Below are 19,673 nucleotides of genomic sequence, written 5' to 3' on the forward strand. Positions count from 1 at the left end.
AAAAACAAAGTTAACACTGCACTAGTTGCTGAATAAAACCAACTTTTCATTAGGAAAACAGGCTTTAATTTTGCCTGAGATTTAGATATATCATCAGGGGTTTGCAGTAATGCAGTTTTCAGATAAGGCGAGTGACCCCACAGGCAGGAACAGTTCTATAAAATGCCAGAGCTTTGGGTATTTATTCCAAAAGAACCTGGACCAATAGCTAATTGTCAACCTCTTTTGAAGCACCACCAAAAACAAACCAACCATAAACGAGAATCCAAATAATTAGCTATTAAAATGCACTAAAATTGGTAGTAATTAACTCATTAATAAAATGCCCTCCTTTTGGAGTTTCACATGTAATTAAATGGAATATACATTTACCTTAATGAACCAGTGGAAAAATCTCTTGACCCATCAAGTTCTAAACCTTAATGGCTTGGATCACCTGAAAACTATACTGTGCAAAGTGCTACCACTGGTATGGAATCTTGTTTATTTTATATATATATTTTTTAGATTTTATTTTTAGAGGGAAGGAAAAGGAGGGAAAAAGAAAGGGAGAGAAACACCAAGGTATGAGAGACACCTAGATCAGATGCCTCTCACATGCCCCCAAATGGGGACCTGGCCTGGGACCCAGGCATCTGCCCTGACTGGGAATTGAACCAGTGGCCTTTAGGTTTGCAGGCTGGTGCTCAATCCACAGAGCCACACCAGCTAGGGTGAAATCTTGTGTGGGGTTTTTTTTAAGATTTTATTTCTTTTATTTTTAGCGAGAGGAAGGGAAGAAAGATGAGAGGCAGAGAAACATCAATGTGTGGTTGCCTCTCGCATGCTCCCTACCGGGGACCCTGCCTGCAACCCAGGCATGTGCTCCAACTGGGAATCAAACCAGCGACCTTTGGTTCGCAGGCCAGTGCTCAATTTACAGAGCCACACCAACCAGGGCAAAATTTTGTTTATTTTAAAGCAAAGCACTGTCTATCGTATAAATTTCTTTTTAGAAACCCTACATTTGAAAACATTTTGCTCTAGAATGTGTCAGCAACCTTTGTTACAGGGCCAAGTAACAGTTTAGATTTTTGAAGATCATGTGGTCATCTGAAGAGCTGCCCAACTACTGTGCTATCTTAGCTCAAAAGCAGCTATAGACAATATGTAAATAAAACAGACATGGCTGTGTTTCAGTAAAATTTATTTACAAAACGGTCCCAGCACTGCTCAAGAAAAATCTCACAATTACATATTAATGTTTCTGGAAAGCTAACTGGCTTAATTATCTTCCCACACACTGCCACTGACATGTTACATATGTTAAGAAGTGACAGAATAAGTGGGAAAAAAAAATCTACATTTTACTTCAGCTCTCTCCCTCCTAAAAGAACACTAACACCAGACCTGAAGTTACCTACCTTACTTCCCGTTACCCTCATAATATTTAAAAAACCAAAGCTTATATTGCTTTTGAATCAGAAAGCAGAGAAGGGTAAATTCGAAGCAGTGACTAAGTGCTTTCCTCCTAAATGTCCAAGTCATCATTATATACCTCTTACTGGGATTCTGATGGAAAAGGGCCAGTGCTACCTTTGAACAACTTTGGCAATGAAGTCATCTGTGCAGATGAGTGCATCTGACAGCCCCTTGTAGAGTTTACAGCTCACATGTGTTGAGTCCTGCACGTCCATTACCACTGAAAGACAAAATATATAGGAAGTATTTGAGATAGATTCAGCTTTTGACTTTCTGTTCAGAAAGAGATAAAGACCAAACTGCTGCCATGAGAGGTGGCAGCCACCCATACAACTCACCACACACCAGGGAGTCATTCACAGGATGCTGAAAAGATACGCTGAACCGGGACTCCGAAAGGGGACACACTTCAAACTGGAGGAGCCCAGGAGAATCTAAAAGACAAAGAAAATGTCATAAAATAATTAACCAAATAATAAGACTTGAGACAAGTAAATGATAATCCCTAGGTGTAAAGAATGAAATTCTTTCCCTTGGAAACTAGATCTTGTACCTGTTGGGGACCACCCTGTGTGGTTTCTGACATTGTAGCCCCACGAAAGTAAGCCCTGAAGGGGGCTAGTAAATCTCCCTGGAAAACCACGTGAAAACACAGGTGGCAGACATGACCCGACTCTAACACTGAGGGTTCCAGTGGGAATCAGGCCCGATAAATACATTGTATCCTTTGAAGCTCGCTCTGCTTTGTTTTTTATAGTCCTAGTGATATAAACTGGATGTTTAAGTTCAAGGTATAAGGAATAAACTCCTTACCTCATGAAACATGTCTTAAAAGACCCTGACCTGTGACAAATCTCTGTGTTCCTTCAATTGTTATCTATAGATAATACCTGTTTTTGTATGACTATAGCCTTTATGACATTGTTTAATGAACTATGCATGTATACACCTACACATACCATTCCCAATAAAAGCCATTTGGAAGAAGGGCTCAGGGAATTCTCCACTGGAGGGAATCACCACCCCTTCCCTGCCGGAACAGCAAGACTGTGTCCAGGACAACTTATTTCTCATCTGTGGTGGACGGGGAAGCACTTCAGACCAGAGCTCCTCCCACATATACCTACTATGTCATCCACAGGTAATAGAAGGAATCTGACAGTTTATGTTATAAATACTCCAAAACAAAATAGTAACTAACTTTCAGTTTTCTAAAATGAAGGCATTTATAGTAATCCATAAATTGTTAAAGACCTTGACAGTTATAAACAAGCTGCCTTAAAAGTGAATTCTGAATATAAATATGACCAAAAGGAGTTCCTCATTCTATTTGATAAGCAGACATCTAGAACAACTGCCATAAGCCCTGCTTTCTATCAGTGTTTGCAGCTGTTAGCTGTGCAACCCATAATCTGTTGAGCAGGGATACAGGGCTACAATCTAAAATGATATACTTAAGCCAAATGCACACATATCTGCCATCATATGTTCCTACGGCAAACGTGCTGGCAGCCCAGAGATAAAGATCACATACTTGGCAGAAAGCATCTCTGTAGGATTAATTTCATAACTAACTTAAAAAAACTCACTTTTAGATGCCCTGAAGCTATTTGGAGAATTCTCCTAGGATTTGAATACATGAAGTAGAAATAAGCACACTTGTGTTTGCTCTCTAAAATTTCATTTCTGAAGCAATTCTTATTCCCAGAAAAAAATGCCTCCTGATTTACCTTCCCTGTTTCTTCTTACCTACCATTTGCATTGACATATCTCTATTACTGAAGTGCTTTACAACTAAGGTAAAAAGGAACTACGGTCAACTAGAACAGCCAACATTCACATCAAAGCTTCTAATAGCAAACTGCGTTGGAAAAACACCACCATTCCAGAATCCTGGGAGAAAAAGAAAGGGGCACAGGTTTCACTCCTTTTTAAACTATACAGTTAAGTTCTCAAAAGAACAGGGAAATATAATCAGGACTGAAAGCACTGTCCTAACAACCTAAAATTTAGATATGAAGAAGCCCTCTCTTCCTATAGCATCCGAAGTTCTACTTTATATTCTGATGCAAGGTTCAGGCCCTTAGCTACCCAATTATATCACTATATGCAGAGAAAGAGTATCCACTGCAACATCCCCCACCTCTCCCAAAACACAGTAGCTTCCAAATGCCAATTTATAGATTGGTTCCATCAAATTATTTGTGGAGCTTAAAATGGATTCCCAACACCTCCCACTGAGGTTCTAATTCAGTTCATGTGGATATGGAAACCAAATAGCTGTATTTTTTAAAGATTTATTTATTTATTTTTAGAGAGGGAGGAAGAGAAACATCGATGTGTGAGAGTGATGCATCGATTGGTTGCCTCTCGCACACACCCAACTGGGGACCTGGCCTGCAACCCAGGCATGTGCCCTGAGTGGTAATCAAACCGGTGACCTTTCAGTTCACAGGCCAGCACTCAATCCACTGAGCCACACCAGCCAGGGCCACATATCTGCATTTTTTAAAAGTTCCATAGGCAATGTGATGGGTCACCAAACTGGAGTTTTCAGTTTACATCTACAAGTAAGTATATCAAAAGGAAAGGCAGTACCTTCTTTCAGAATAGTTCTTTTGACACAGCTTCCAATTAGGGTATTATAGGCTACTTGGTGTCTGATAAGATTCAGGATAAGAGGAACTCGGCCAGGGTGCTGAAAGGTGATTTTGCTAACAAGGGTTCCCTGTAGACTCCTGCCATCTGGAAGAGGAGCATCCTTGTTGAGAAAGTAACAGTGCTGCTGACCTGGAAGAGCCTAAGCAAAAAGAACAAAGGATATTAATGCTACTCACCCACTGTACTCCGATCACAAACTATTCTAAAAAAAACCCATTGCTTCAAAATTCAACAGCAATTTCTTGGTGGATAACAGAACTCCACTGTTAATTCTTTGGTTAGCTGGTGTTATAAATGCCACATACTCGGCCGAAAAGGCTTTTTGTAAACGTTGTGCTAGTGGTTTTCTAATGTAGCTAACATAAAAATTACCTCAGAAATCTATATAAAAGAGGTTCCTGAACAATAAGTAAAATATCTATTTTTATAAAATACTCGACATATAATTAAAATGCAGCCAGAATTCAGGAACTATTATTTTAGTCTACACTATCACCAAACATGCCAATAAACTCAGGTACAGATAAGGTTTTGGAACCTTCCTTAATTTATTCATTCCAGCATTTTCCAGATTAAAGCTCATGGCACTTGAAAAAAATTAAACAATAAGAATGCTTAACACCTATTTACAAGCTTGTACAAGTTCAGAATACCATTAAAAGAGTTTCATCTGAAATTTCAAAAATGAAATGTGTGCCGTTTCCTGACTTAGAAGCTCATGTTCTTTCTTCAGTATGTTCCAGAGATTTCTGTAATTTCCTGCCTGACTGAGGAAATAGGATATGATCCAGCAGTCCTAAAGTAGGTTATCTGACCTCAGTAACTCTATAAGGGAAGATTCGGATCTTGGGTCCAAACATAACCTACAGTAGTTTATGGGGCCTTACTTACAGCATAAAATCGCATGTTGTGATTCAAAGGTACAGGATCAGGGTCCTTTGACAGCTCAAACTGAGTGATCAGTTCATAAAGGGGCACATAGGTTGGTTGAGTTTCAAACAATGGAATTCCTGGGGAGAAAAAAGGATCAACATAATGATCACAATAAGATCAAAATGTTGACAGCTTAATTTTTCCTTCATAACTTCTACTTTGTCCATTTATTTAAAAAGTACTTCAATACAAAACACTATGACATTTATACCCATCAGTACTTTTTTGAGGCTTTCAAGACTGAAAGAGGTCTAAGTTTGCTTTTCGAATTCATAACAAGATTAGCTCCTGATGCTTAAAACTCACCTGTGCAGTTCTGAAGTTTCTGAACAAATGCTCTAGATACTGGTATTGGCTGGGGAAATTTCAAGAAGAAACAGGCAGGAAGATCAACACTGTTGGCACTGGTGATTGAGGAGAAGGAGGGGGTCCTTCAAACAAAAGTGGAGGGTTGGATTTTGACTTGATATGAAAATGAGAAATCTCAACACCCATTCTTAGACATGTCTGTATCATATAAACATGCTCACCAAGGCTATCAAAACTCACTCTTTGAACTTTCTTCCCCCAACTATGGAACATCCTATTTGTTAACCCTAACATATTTAATCAAATGTCTGTTCTGAGGCATGTCCTCTAATTATCACTCCAACATAACTCCAAATCAACATAAGTCCCATGAGAAAAAATGCAGCAATCATTAAACCAGAGGAATTATAGCACAGTTCTCTCTCTCAGGACACAGAATATGTTCTATGAGCAGACTTCAGAGAGGAATATTAAAATAGACATTGAAAAAAGAAATTACATGAATATAACAAAAAGGCAATCTCTCGAAAGTCAAGTTAGGGAGAAGTCAAGTGAAAGTAACAGTTGTTTCATTCTGGGCTTGAAGTTGAAAAAATAGACATTGCTATCCTAGAATTAATTATATTTGACTTACCATTTGTTATCAACTGGATGTGACCCCATAATTAATGGTGCAATTGGGAGTTTATACATAGCGGATGTTCCTTCAATTGTCACTGATGCATTCATGCCCAAAGATCGAGGAACTGGGAATAGCAAAAGAAAAAGGGTATTCTCCAAAGTAACACAAATTATAAGGAAAGGATCTTAATATTAAAAAAAAAAAAGAACTAGGCTAACTTTTGTATAATCTGGCAGCCTTATTTTGTCTATCAGATACTTTAATACCTATATAACTTAGAAATGCAAAAATTACCCTTCTTTAAAAGATTTATTTATTTTCAGAGAGAGAGGGGGGAAGGGAGAATACGAGGGAGAGAAACATCAATGCGTAAGAGATACACTGATTGGTTGCCTCTCTCACACCAACTGAGGATCTGGCCCACAATGCAGGTATGTGCCCTGACTGGGAATCAAACCAGTGACCTTTCGGTTCATAGGTTGGTGGCACTCAAACCACTGGGCTATGCTGGCCAGGGTAGAAGTTACCTTTCTAACCAACCGTATTTCTGTGTGTAAGTAAAACAAAAACAAACATACAAAAAAAAAACAGAAAACAATGCAAAGGAAAAAATTTTACTGATATTTACTCTTTTTCTCTAACTTTAGAATGTATTTAAATAAAATTATGATTATGGGATAATCAATGAATAAAGTTACAAGGGCACCAAATAAGGTATTAGGGCATTTCTCATTCTGTTTTAGTATATTTAAGTGCAAACAGAAAATAACATGCATTGTTGTAATTCTTATTTTATATATATATATATTTTATTGATTATGCTATTACAGTTGTCCCATTTTCACCCCTTCATTCCCCTCCACCCCACACACTGCCTCCCACCCACATTCCCCTTTAGTTCTTGTCCATGTCGTAAGTTCTTTAGCTTCTACATTTCCCATACTATTCTTGCCCTCCCCCTGTCTATTTTCTATCTACCATCTATGCTACTTATTCTCTGTACCTTTCCCCGCTCTCTGCTCCTCCCATTCCCCTGTTGCTAACCCTCCATGTGATCTCCATTTCTGTGGTTCTGTTCCTGTTCTAGTTGTTTGCTTAGTTTTTGTTTTTGTTTTAGGTGTGGTTGTTAATAATTGTGAGTTTGCTGTCATTTTACTATACATGTTTTTTATCTTCTTTTTCTTAGATTAGTCCCTTTAAGATTTCATAAAATAAGGGCTTGGTGATGATGAACTCCTTTAACTTGACCTTATCTGAGAAGCACTTTATCTGCTCTTCCATGCTAAATGAAAGCTTTGCTGGATAGAGCAATCTGGGATGTATGTAGGTCCTTGCCTTTCATGACTTGGAATACTTCTTTCCAGCCCCTTCTTGCCTGTAAGGTCTGTTTTGAGAAATCAGCTGACAGTCTGATGGGAACTCCTTTGAAGGTTACTGTCTTCTTATCTCTTGCTGCTTCTAGGATTCTCTCCTTCATTTTTACCCTGGGTAATGTAATTATGATGTGCCCTGGTGTGTTCTGTCTTGGGTTCAACTTCTTTGGGACTCTCTGAGCTTCCTGGACGTCTATTTCCTCAGCCAGAACGGGGAAGTTCTCCTTTATTATTTGTTCAAATAAGTTTTCCATTTGTTGCTCTTCCTCTTCTCCTTCTGGTACCCCTATAATTCAGATGTTGGGACGTTTAAAGATGTCCTGGAGGTTCCTAAGCCTCTCATTTTTTTGAATTCTTATTTCTTCATTCTTCTCAGGTTGTATGTTTTTTTCTTCCTCTGGTCCACTCCATTGATGTGAGACCCCGCTTTCATTCCATCACTATTGGTCCCCTGTGCATTTTTCTTCATTTCACTTATTGTAGCCTTCATTTTCTCACCTAATTTGCAACCAAAATCAACCAATTCTATGAGCATCCTGATCACCAGTGCCTTGAACTGTGGATCTGACAGGTTGGCTGTCTCACAGTCACCTAAAAGTATTGGTTCTGGGCTTTCATTTGTTCTTCTGTTTGAGCCTTTTTTTTTTTTTTGGTCTGGTCGCACCTGTTGCTTATGAGGGGCAGAGCCTTAGGTGTTCACCAGGGTGGGGCAACCCAGTCGTTGGGTTGTGATACTGTATGTGGGGGGAGGGTTCCGAGAGGGAACAATGGTACTCGCTCCGTTCTCCTTGGACAACATTCCCTTCTGCTGCTTCCCCCAAGCAAACTGGGCCTTTCTGGTGCTTTTTCCTGTGTGGGTGGGCTTGTGCACCCCGTGGAACTTTCCAACGACCTCTTCTGTGAGGCTGGGAGTCTCTCCCTGCGCCTCAACCCCCCACAAGTATTTTCAGTCAGTGCCCCAAGGCTGTATTTCCCAGCACTGGGATCCTGGGTTGCATGCAGTGCCTTGCTTCACAGTTGCCGCCTCGCTGGGTCTGCCAGTTTCCACCTTGCGCCCAGGGTCCACCCACTGTGGTCTTGTGAGCCCCGGATGCCTTACACACTCAGTCCCAATGCTCTTTGTGCCACGACCCACAACCCGCACTGGCTGCCCAACTCCGCCCCTCCTACCGGTCTGGATGAACAGGTCTATTTTAACTCCTTGTTGTCCGACTTCCACGCAGTTCAATTTTCTGTCAATTCTGGTTGTTATTCTATTTCTAAACTGTTGTTGTCCCTATCTTGGTTGTGCAAGGAGGCACAGTGTGTCTACCTATGCCTCCACCTTGGCCAGGAGTCGCATTGTTGTAATTCTTTAGTAAGTTGGCTGATTTCTTCACCTTTGAAGTAATAATTAAAAGGGATTTTTTCCAGTCAGGTGGTTTATATCTTTTCATTTACTTATTCAACAGCAGCACTTATTAAGCTTTTATTATTATGTATGTGTATATATATACATATACATATGTAGGTAGGTGCGCACGTGTGTGTGTGCATGTAACTACATCAGGTGCAAACTTTTGTAGGGATGGCAAACTTACTATGGAGTAGCAAACCAGAAAGTGCAAGCAGGGCTAGGCATTCACATTCTTAAAAATACTTGTTAAACGTGGGACAAAATCTGCAATTGTTTTACAGTTGAAGTCTTACCATTATTCTCATGCAAAACGATGGGAGATGTAGTCTTATCATCCAGTAGGTCAGAAGGAGAGGCATAGTACTTCAAGTTCATTAAATGACCTATGAAAAATAACATTTATCACTACATCTTCATCAAGTAAAATACAGACTCATGCTCCAAAAGTAACTTATAAACTATGACTGATGCATAAGTATTGATTCTAGGAGAAACAATTTACTTCACAATTAAAAAAATAAAATTTAGTAAAGACAGATGTTAATTACCTTAGAAGTTATTAAAGATACAAAAATTACTGGTGATTTTCTCCCTCTGCTTTTATAAACCCAAGGTAAAATTTTAAGCAATGACTCCTCAACTAAAGTTAGACATTTTTCTAAATAAGCAAAATAGGATCACATACCCCCACTTCTTGGAGTGAGATAGCCAACACTTCCATGAAGAATCTTATCTAAGGGACCAGCGTTGGTTGCTTTCCTGCAAGACAGATGACCTATGTTTGCTTGTATTTAAGCCCTGCAGGTATTACTGCACCATGTGAAAATGAGTTCAGCTCTTAAAAGACTTAGAGTAACGACTCTGTCCTGTAATTGTGCATATAACAACTATATTTCATATTCAAAGTGAAGAGATTATTTCTGAGTATACAGCAGTATATAATGTGGCAAACAAAAATTACTACTCTTATTTATTAGATGGAGCCCAGGTTTGACAAGTCTTAAGATAAAACCTAGGGAATATCAACCAACAACTTGGGGATACTGAAACTCAGAAAATGGAATGCAGTCAACATTTGAGAAGTGAAAGGAAATGTACAAGATGTATAATGTAGGTAAAATATAGATATATAATAATGTACATCCATTATACAGATATATAGAGTGTGGGGGGAAAAGTTAGGTTTATAGTCGTGAGTACATAAAACACAGAGTTTATTCTTGTATTATTTATTCATTATTGTATTCTTTTTCATACAAACAACTAAAAACCTACTTTTGCCCAACCCTGTATAATAGGACCCTGGCAACGAGCCCCTATGTGAAAAACTTTAGGAACGAGGTACCCAGAGGGTTCATACAGAATGGTCACCTTAGCCAGTCTTACCAATACATGACTGCCATTTTAGATAGATCCTGTTCCAAGGACTGGAGAGCCAAGTACATTTTAGTCTTCAGTTTGCTGAAAGTAAGTGAAGAGAACAAGAGTTAAACAGTTAAAATATATACATACATACACACAAACAAATACAGAAAGGCTAGAGCGCAAGTCTATATTGGAAGCAAGTAAAATGGCCATTTAAAAACTTTTAAAAAGGTTTTTTAAACCCATAGTGCTCTTTCAGCCCTGGGTGGTGTGGCTCAGTAGATTGAGTGCCAGCCTGTGAACCAAAGGTTGTGGGCCGGGTCCCCAGTAGGAGGCGCTCAAAAGGCAACTACATATTCATGTTTCTCTCCCTCTCTTCCCCCTCTAAAAAATAAAAAAAAAATTTAAAACTAAAAATTTTTTAAATAAAATTTTAAAAAAATAAAAATTTAAAAAAAAATAAAAAATCAATCCATAGTGCTCTTTCAAAGCTAATTTTTATCACTATTTAAAAGAGCCAAGTAGATTAACAGAATCCCAAGTACCATAAAAGTAAAAATGACAAGCCAGTTCTACAGAACTAATTTCTTTCAGCACAGAAATCAATATGTTGAAGACATTTCAAGGATTATCATCTTCTTTCAGTATGATAATCTCTCAATGCAGATACTACTTATTTAAAATATGTTTAAAAAACATAAGAGTTAGAAGCTGAGCTATAGATTGTCATTATTAGATATCACAAATGAGGTAAGGCAGAAGACTTGGCAAATTTCTAACCACACAATAATTTATAGATATACACTGGTTTTTCCAACAAAAGCAAAGAAAAAAAAGTACTTACTTGTCTCCTGGAAGGTTATAAAGATTAACAAGACCCTTAAGGTGCTTAGAAAATTCATCAAAATTTTTTTCCCTACAAGGAGTTCAGGGAAGGGGAGAGAGGAGGGAGAATAAAACATATAATTACTACTTTATCTTAACAACGATGTTCCAAAAATCATGGCTATATCAAAATAATTTTCATAATTTGCTCTACTGTTTTTAGCCCCAGCCAGTTTTCTAGAGTCAATCAAAAGTAGCAAAAGCAAATGAAATGTTTTCCTTTCTCTGTCCATTTTTCTGGAGAAGGTCCTAATAAACAGTTTAAAATATAATAAAAAAAGACCTGGTAACTTATATACTAATTTGCTTCTAGGTAATGAGACTTGGTTTAAATAAATCACTTCCTTTTCCTCTGCATACATAACTAAGAAGACCAGATGTTATGAGGATAAAAAAACCACTTTTGATTGGAGAGGAAATGGAGTAAATAAATTGAGAAAATAGAACACTTGTTAGTAAATGGAAACATAAGAACAATGAGGATAAATGAACACTAGAGAGAGATGGATGACCTAGAGAAAATTCGATGGGTACTGTGAAGGCAAACCACATATTCCAAAGGTCCTATGTCTAGATCTACCCTAGGGGGAAAAAAGAACACAAAACTAGTACTACCATGACCCCTGGCTTTCAAGAACTAAGAAGTCTGACTTGGATTCTTAGTCAAATAGCTTCTGTGGGCAGACTTAGGAATCCAACACAACTCAACAACTCTCTCTGTATCTTTCTTTCAAACTTAAAAAAAAAAAGTCTCTTGAAAGCTAAATTGTTCTGACAATGTCAGATACTTGGTCAGGCATGTATTGAATACTTACAGCCAGAAGTGCCTGAAGGCAGTAAAAAGAAACAGAGCAGCAGCAAAATATATTCCCTACAATCCATACAGAGTGACTAAAAATGTCAGGTATAAAGGCTGAGGTTCTCAATTCCAAACATGCCCACAAATTAACTTTAGAACACCACTGGTTCGTAAATTGGAGTAATCTCCTACTCCGGATTAGAACCAAAAATACTGGTTTTATGGACTAAGCCAATGTCCATCTTTCTGGACTAAGGTGGTAATACAGCTTTGCTAGAATTATTGATTCAGTTAAATCACAGAAAATTTATTTTTTTTTATGTTGCATTACAAGTTTAATTTTTTTAAAGATTTTATTTATTTATTCTTAGAGGGAGGGAAGGAGAAAGAAAGGGAGATAAGCATTGATATGTGAGAGATACACCCATTGGTTGCCTCTCCCATGTCCCCAACCGGGGACCCGCCTGCAACCCAGGCACCTGCCCTGACCAGGAATCAGACCAGCAACCTTTCAGTTTGCAGGCTGGCACTCAATCCACTAAGCCACACCAGCCAGGGCCAAACTGCAGTTTTTAAGAGCTGGTTCAAATTTGGTGCATTTGGTTATAAGTACATTAAACTGATCACTGAGAAACCTCCATATAAAACTTAGTTCCTCAATGTTACCACCCTAAGACATGTCCATGTGTCATCTGAAAACTTCACTGTATTTAAAACATAAAATTGATGTAATTACTTTCTCAAGTCCCCAGAGAGTTAATTCTGGGTTTAAGTATGGAAATTTCCATTTAATTCAAAGGGAAAAAATTAGCCAGGAGGAAAAAAAAAACAAAACATCAATTGCTAAAAGATTCATCAAACCTAGCACTATACTATGATGGGAATATATCACAATATGCCTTAACAGCAAAGCAATTTTTCTCAAAATTAAGTGGAAAAAGTTTTTTTTATGGCACAGACTCAATTTCCTCAAGCCTTCTCTGATTCAATTAGATAGTATTCTTGTTCCATACAGAATTTCAAAAGCTAGATGAGTACTTCTCAAACGAAAGTGACTGCTGCCCTCCAGGGACATTTGGCACTATCTGGAGATATTTCTGATTGTCACAACAGGAGATACCACTGGCAACCAGTCGAGAGAGAGGATATTCAACATCCTACAATGTGCACTCCAGCCCTCTAGAGCAAAGGCTTTTCCAATCCAAATAGTCAATACTGCCAAAGTTGAGAAACCCTGAGCTAGAATGAATAGGGTAGGGAATCAAGCTAAGCCAATTCTGAAAGTGAACAAGTACAGACTCTGAAAAATCTTGACCCAAGAAAATGAATTTGTTCCTTAGGAAGGTAATTCCTGTCCCCACCCCCCACCCCACCTCTCATGAATGTACTGTGGGTGACACTGGTTAACAAAACTGTGCAGGTTTGGGGTTCACATTTCTATAATACACTGTATACTGTATTGTGTATTCACCACTCCAAGTCTCCAAGGAAGGTAACCTTAGACCAGCCTTAAAACCTAGCTATAACAAAAAACCAACCAACCAACCAACCAACCAACCCAGCTCTAAGAACAGCATCGTCAGCCAATATCATGGAATATATCACTTGCTTACCTTAGCTGCTGTACAAGCTCTGGACAGCTCTGAAATTAAAGAAATTATGTTAAAACATTAAACTACTTTAAGACCTTTGAAGATACCAATAATTTTTCTCTTATTAGCAGCACATGCTTTAGAACAAAAACATTAAAACTATAGAAGGTCCTTATTATCCAGATATCAACAAATATCTTCTTCCTATTTGGTAAACCATGGGTTTGGGGTGGGAGATTAAAGATCAAAGTATATGAAATAGCTTATAAAAGGATCAACTTTCAGGAACTTGTTTGAAATATTAGGACCTCTCTTTAATGCTATCCTTGGAATTCATATTCAATTCTTTGGTTACACACATTTTAGATTCATCTATTTTACAGGATTTTTCAGAGACATCAGCTATATACAAGATTATCTGTCCATCTTGATTATTATAAGTTCTTTGAGGAAAGGAACATTGTTATTTATCTCTAAATCCTCAACACCTGTAGTTCAAATGCAAGTCATGTTTGTGTATAGGAAATGGAAAGGGTTCCTCTGGGGTTTCCACTTGTCAAAGCTTTTGAATAATGTTAGAGATGGACCCATATTACTCTAAATTCCACCCTATAGCTATTGATGTTATAACCCATCACATCACCTCTACAGTGGCTCATGAAAAAATTCTAAACCCAAGCTATTTCAAACCCCAACCGTTTTAAAATTAATGTCTCTAAGTAAACCCCATAGATTCCAGTGAAATATCGACAACACATACCACAGGATTCTCCCCATGGTGAGCCACTTTTACATCACAAAGCTGTCCTGCAGGATCTAACTGCACTTCCACATAGAACATATCTGACGTGATGTAACATTCAGTGCCACTGGCACTGAGATGAGAGCCCAGTCTAGCAGGAACAAATCAAAACAAAAATTAATAGAAGACACATAAATAAAGCCACCCAAAGTCAACACTAAGGTAAACATTTCCGCCTACAGATAGTCTACTTACCCATTCTGTCTTGCTATAGATTCCAAACGGTCAGTCATCGCTGGTAAAGATGTTACTATGAAACAGTGAAAAAAGGAAATCACAAAGGATGCTCCAAATAAAATTATATTCTTCAAAGACAGAAATACCGAGTATATCCATCCTCTCAAAGTGATAAACACATTCAATAGATTAAATGCTTATGATTTGCACAAAGGTCACCTGGGTAAGGGTTAGCTGTGGCCTATGCAGTAATAAGGATTAAAAAAAAAAGCCAAAAAACAAACAAATAACCAAAAAATCTATTTGGAAAACACCATTGGACCTTTGTCCTTGCCCTTTTTCATTACTCATTTGGAACAAGTTATCTTTAATTTTAAAAAGACAGTTATTTGCTAATGATTGTAATAAAGATTAATATCTTAATAGCTGGAGAGAGGGGGAAATGAGAAGTTATGATTTAATGGATACAGAGTTTCAGTTTGGGAAGATAAAAAAGTTCTGGAGATGACCTGACCAATGGGGCTCAGTTAGTTGGGCAACATCACACAAAGCAAAAGGTTGCCAGTTTGATCCCCAGTCAGGGTGCATGACTGGGTTGCAGGTTTGGTCCCTGGTTGGAGCACATAGGAGAAGCAACCAATTGAGGTTTTACTCTCACATCAATGTTTCTCTCCCTTTTTCTCCCTCCCTTCCCCACAAATAAATAAATAAATAAATAACTAGCTCTGGCGATGGATGGTGACAATGGTTGCACAACAATGTGAATGTACTTAATGCCAATAAACTGTGCATTTAAAAATGGTTAAAATAGTAAATTTTATGTTATGTATGTTTTACCATAATTAAAAAAACATCACTCCCCCTGGTGGGTGCGGCTCCATTGGTTGGAGCACTGTCCCATGGACCAAGAGGTCATGGGTTCAGGTTCCCGGGTTCAAGTTCCGGGTCAGGGCAAACCTACCTAGGTTGCAGGTTTGATCCCCAGTCAGGGTGTGTACAAGAAGGCAACCAAGCAATGCTTCTCTCTTCTCCCATCAATGTTTCTTTTTCTTTCCTTCCTTTCCTTTCCCTTTCCTTCCTTTCTTCCTTTTTTCCTTTCCCTCCTTCCCTCCCTCCTACCCCTCTCTCTAAAAGCAATGAAAAAATGTCCTTGGGTAAGGATTAAACAAACAAAAAAAAATTCAGCTGAATAAGGTTCATTTGCGATGCATCAGAGTAAAATCTTACTTCACTTTCTTTCTCCCAAAAAATAGAAGAGCTAATTATAAGTATGAACAATCAAGCTCAGGATTTAAATTTTACATTTGCTTTCCTGAAAACATCTGTCCATAAACACAATAAAAGCCTTTTAACATTAAAATGTCCATCTTCTTATTAAGAATTAATTAGAAAAAAAACATGTAAAGGAAAAAAAAAAAAGAATTTCCCCTGCTATCTATAGTTACACTTCACCAATTATCTTTGGAGTCTCTACCAACCTCCAAAATAAAATCAAAATGTTTTAAAAGTTCAGGCAAGAGCTCATCTCAATTTCATAACAAAAGTAAAAACAACGCCCAGCATAGAAAGCTGACCTATCTCAATCCATATATCTAATGTAAGTGTAATTTTCTTAAATAGCATGTTTTAAGAAATCAGCATATTTCAAAGATGATTACAAACCTTTGAGAGCTTTCTGCAATGTCTCCAAACAGCTGACCAAATGTTGATGCCCCCCAGAACTCATCACAACCCTCTTCTCCTGTATTAAGTGGGAAAAAAAATTGAGGTAAAAAGTTAATCAAGCCAACAGTGTTTCAGATAAACACATATATTATCCTAGTACCAATACTTCAGGATAGTCTATAAACTATATCCTATAATATGTAAATACTTTTGATCAGTCTATAAACTTTTTTTAAATATACTTTTTCTGTTACTCTGTCCATACAACCAAAGGAGGAAAGTTCATACAATACATGGATACATCCATATCCATATCGATGAAGGTAGGAAAAGTATTCATTCCCACAACTGTCCTGGCTGGTGTGGCTCAGCAGATTGAGTGCTGGCCTTCGAACCAAAGGGCTGCTGATTTGATTCCCAGATTCGATTTCCAGGCGGGGCACATCCTGGGTTGCTGGCCAGGTCCCCAGAGTGGGGTGCATGAGAGACAACCACACGTTGATGTTTCTTTCCCTGTCTCTCTCCTTCCCTTCTCCTCTAAAAATAAATAAATAAAATCTTTAAAAAAAATAAGATAACCTTCAGGGGGAGGGGAATTAGGAAGAATCAAAATGTAACAAATGAGATTAGCCTCCTTTAGAAGTAACTACACGATAAGATTTACTCAGTTAAATGGGGTAACTCACAAAATTTGGCAATCCCCAAATCTAATCAGATGATTTGTATGTAATCTAAGAAATATGATTTCACCATAGTCACAGCAGACTGACTCTCAGAAACAGATTATGTAGTCCAGAAAAGGGATTCGTAAAGAGCGAAAAAATAACAGCATGGTTTTTCTGACCCTAGCCAGGGAAGAGCTTTTCTCTGCACAACATTCCAATCCCCAGAAATGTGAAGTTTTATGATACAAGGATAGTTTTTCAGGTTTTTCCATGCTCTAAATCCATCTCCCTTTGCTCTAATTCCAACCTTACAAAACAAACATCTGATTAATTAATAATCTGGCTTCCTCTGTACCCTGAATAGACAAGGGGGTGCTCTGGACAATGAATTACCAGTATTTTGGTAACTGAAAAGACAGACCCTCTGTTTTAAATAAATTGCTATTCTGACTTACCTGTTAATCTACTGAGATATGTTAATATGTCAGTTGTTGAAAACAATTCGAAGTACTGACATCCCAATAAAGTTACATTTTTGAATCAGCAAAAGTAAAAAGTAGACAATGGGAGTTTTGGTGACCAAACCAAGGCACTGGTACCCCAAAAAGCAGTTCTTAGTAGCCACCTAAAAGTCCTGTCATGATGTCTCTCTAATGACAATATCAATTATACAGAACACATTTCAAGCTAGAATATGGTTGCCCTGTAGTATAAAAATGACAACCTCTGAATTCCCAGACTGTAAAAATTGCCCTTCTTTTATTTAAAACATTTTTTTTTTTGCCCTGGCTGGTGTAGCTCAGTGGATTGAGTGCCAACCTGTGAACCAAAGGGTCGCCAGTTAAATTCCCAGTCAGGACACATGCCTGGGTTGTGGGCCAGGACTCCAGTAAGAGGCACATGAGAGGCAACCACGCATTGGTGTTTCTCTCCCTTTCTTTCTCCCTCCCTTCCCATCTGTCTAAAAATAAATAATAAAATCTTTTTTTAAAAATAAAACATTTTAATACCTTTTATGTGCATAACCCTGAGCCACAAAATGTACATACATTTGTAGAATTTACCGTTACAGAAATATTTTAGCAATGCAACACTTTAATATCTATTATCTGATTTGATTCTTACCACAGAACTACAGCAGGCCCTTGAATAACTTCGTCTCATAACGTTGATGAGAAAACAGAAGTTGATTCCTGGCTGAGGCCACTGCCTGTGTGGAGTTTACACATTCTACCCATGTTCATGTGGGTTTTTTCTGGGTACCCCAGTTTTCTTCGATGTCCCAAAGACATGCACATTAGATTAACTGCCCATCTAAACTGTCCCATTCTGGGTGAGTATGACTGTGTGTGTGAGTACACCCACAATGGAATGAATGGCATGCTGTCCACTGTGGGTTCCTACTTTGCACCCTGAGCTTCGAAGATAGGCTCTGGCCATCCAAGACCCTGAACTAGAATAAGCAGGCTGGAAAATAATTTTCTTGTTTTTATTACTATTTCTTAAATGTATGTATGGCTCACATTTATTTCAGTGTTTAATATTAGAAGTGTTTTGTGTCTTTATTTAGAAGTTTGGTGATGGTTTTGTGACCAGAACTATGCCCTAGGAACTTAACTCTTGCGTACATCAGCCTTCTGTAATACTGGTTTTGCTATATGTCATTTCGCTTAAAGTTGCAGTTTCCAAGGACCAATTAACATTAATGAAGCATTTAATGTATGTGGAAAAGCAAACTGGTATTGTGCACTTCTACTTTCCAAATGAGAAAACTGAAACTCAGAGATATTAAATAATTTGCCCAAGGTCATATAAGTAGCAAGCACTGGTGTCAAGCCTAAAATACAGAGTTTTGCTTTGCTTTTTTAATTTTGATTAATTTTAGAGAAAAAGGGGAAAGCAGGGGCAGGGGGAGGGATAGAGAGAGAGAAACATCAGTTTTTTGTTCCCCTTATTTAGGCATTCATTGGTTGCTTCTTGTCCTGAGTTTGTCCCCGGGATAAAACCCACAACTTTGGTGCACTGAGATGACGCTCTGGCCAACTGAGCTAAGCAGCCAAAAATACAGGTCTTTTAACAGCAACGTCAGTTCTTCTGATAGTGTTATCCTGATATGATTATTTTAAATACTAATAAATCTACTAAACTGAGCTTACTCTGGACCCAGGTAAGATTTGGGGGGAGGAGAGGGTACTTTCACTGAAGTAAAACATACATACAGAAAGATACAAGAGTCCAAAGAGATCCATTAATTATCACCAAGTAAACACACCCATTTAACCATTGCTCAGGTGAACTGGAAACAACAGTACGAAAGCACAGAAGTTTTCCTATATCACTTGACCACCACTGAAATCACATGGATGAAGTTTTAACATCCAGTCCCCTACCCTCCCTGTCTTCCACTTAACTAAGGGCTTGACTTATGGGTGAATGACTCAGGAAGGAGTAGTAGTATTACAGATAAAAAGGTTGATGGAGTAAACAGGTAAATTAAGAATTAATTGCAGCCCTGGCTGGTGTGGCTCAGTGCCAGTTTGATAACCTGTCAGGGGAAGCCAGTCCCCAACTGCGGGTGTGTGAGAGGCAACCAATCATGTTTTTTTACCTCTCTTTCTCCCTACCTTCCTCTCTGTCTAAAAATAAATAAATAAAATCTTTAAAAAAAATGAACTGCAAACTCAACTCCTAGTATAGGTACAATGAAAGTACTACTATCACATTAGTATCAAAGAGTTTGACAGAAAGTGAAGAATAAATGTCTCTATTCCAGTCTATCATGTGTGTCTCTTATTGGTGTTTTTCTTAGCACCTTTGCCTAAAGTACCCCAGTATACTATAACTTATGATTAACACAATTTTATTAATCTACCTCCTTCTTAGGTAGACTCTTAAAACACCTGAGTAAATGGTAGCTATCAACTTTATGATAAATAACACTAAAGACAACCCTGGCTGATGTGGCTCA

At 38.1% G+C, this 19,673-nt stretch overlaps 1 protein-coding gene across 5 annotated transcripts in view; it reads right to left on the minus strand.

Annotated features, from left to right (window-relative positions):
* MED1 (mediator complex subunit 1) overlaps positions 1-19,673 on the minus strand; it is a 28,905-nt gene that overhangs the window by 6,376 nt on the left and 2,856 nt on the right. For 4 of the 5 annotated variants that reach the window (XM_028521015.2, XM_036034410.1, XM_036034412.1 and 1 more), the window contains exons 3-16: positions 16,038-16,116; positions 14,394-14,448; positions 14,157-14,289; positions 13,418-13,446; positions 10,965-11,036; positions 10,142-10,216; positions 9,441-9,514; positions 9,049-9,138; positions 5,999-6,110; positions 5,362-5,486; positions 5,014-5,132; positions 4,060-4,261; positions 1,800-1,895; positions 1,576-1,681 (exon numbers count right to left, since the gene is read on the minus strand). In XM_028521015.2, coding sequence (XP_028376816.1) covers positions 1,576-1,681; positions 1,800-1,895; positions 4,060-4,261; positions 5,014-5,132; positions 5,362-5,486; positions 5,999-6,110; positions 9,049-9,138; positions 9,441-9,514; positions 10,142-10,216; positions 10,965-11,036; positions 13,418-13,446; positions 14,157-14,289; positions 14,394-14,448; positions 16,038-16,116 — 1,367 coding nt within the window. The remainder of the gene's footprint in view (positions 1-1,575; positions 1,682-1,799; positions 1,896-4,059; positions 4,262-5,013; positions 5,133-5,361; positions 5,487-5,998; positions 6,111-9,048; positions 9,139-9,440; positions 9,515-10,141; positions 10,217-10,964; positions 11,037-13,417; positions 13,447-14,156; positions 14,290-14,393; positions 14,449-16,037; positions 16,117-19,673) is intronic. The other variant, XM_028521016.2, reaches the window with a different exon arrangement.

This window comes from Phyllostomus discolor, chromosome 8 (assembly GCF_004126475.2).
Source record: "Phyllostomus discolor isolate MPI-MPIP mPhyDis1 chromosome 8, mPhyDis1.pri.v3, whole genome shotgun sequence".
NCBI lineage: Eukaryota > Metazoa > Chordata > Mammalia > Chiroptera > Phyllostomidae > Phyllostomus > Phyllostomus discolor.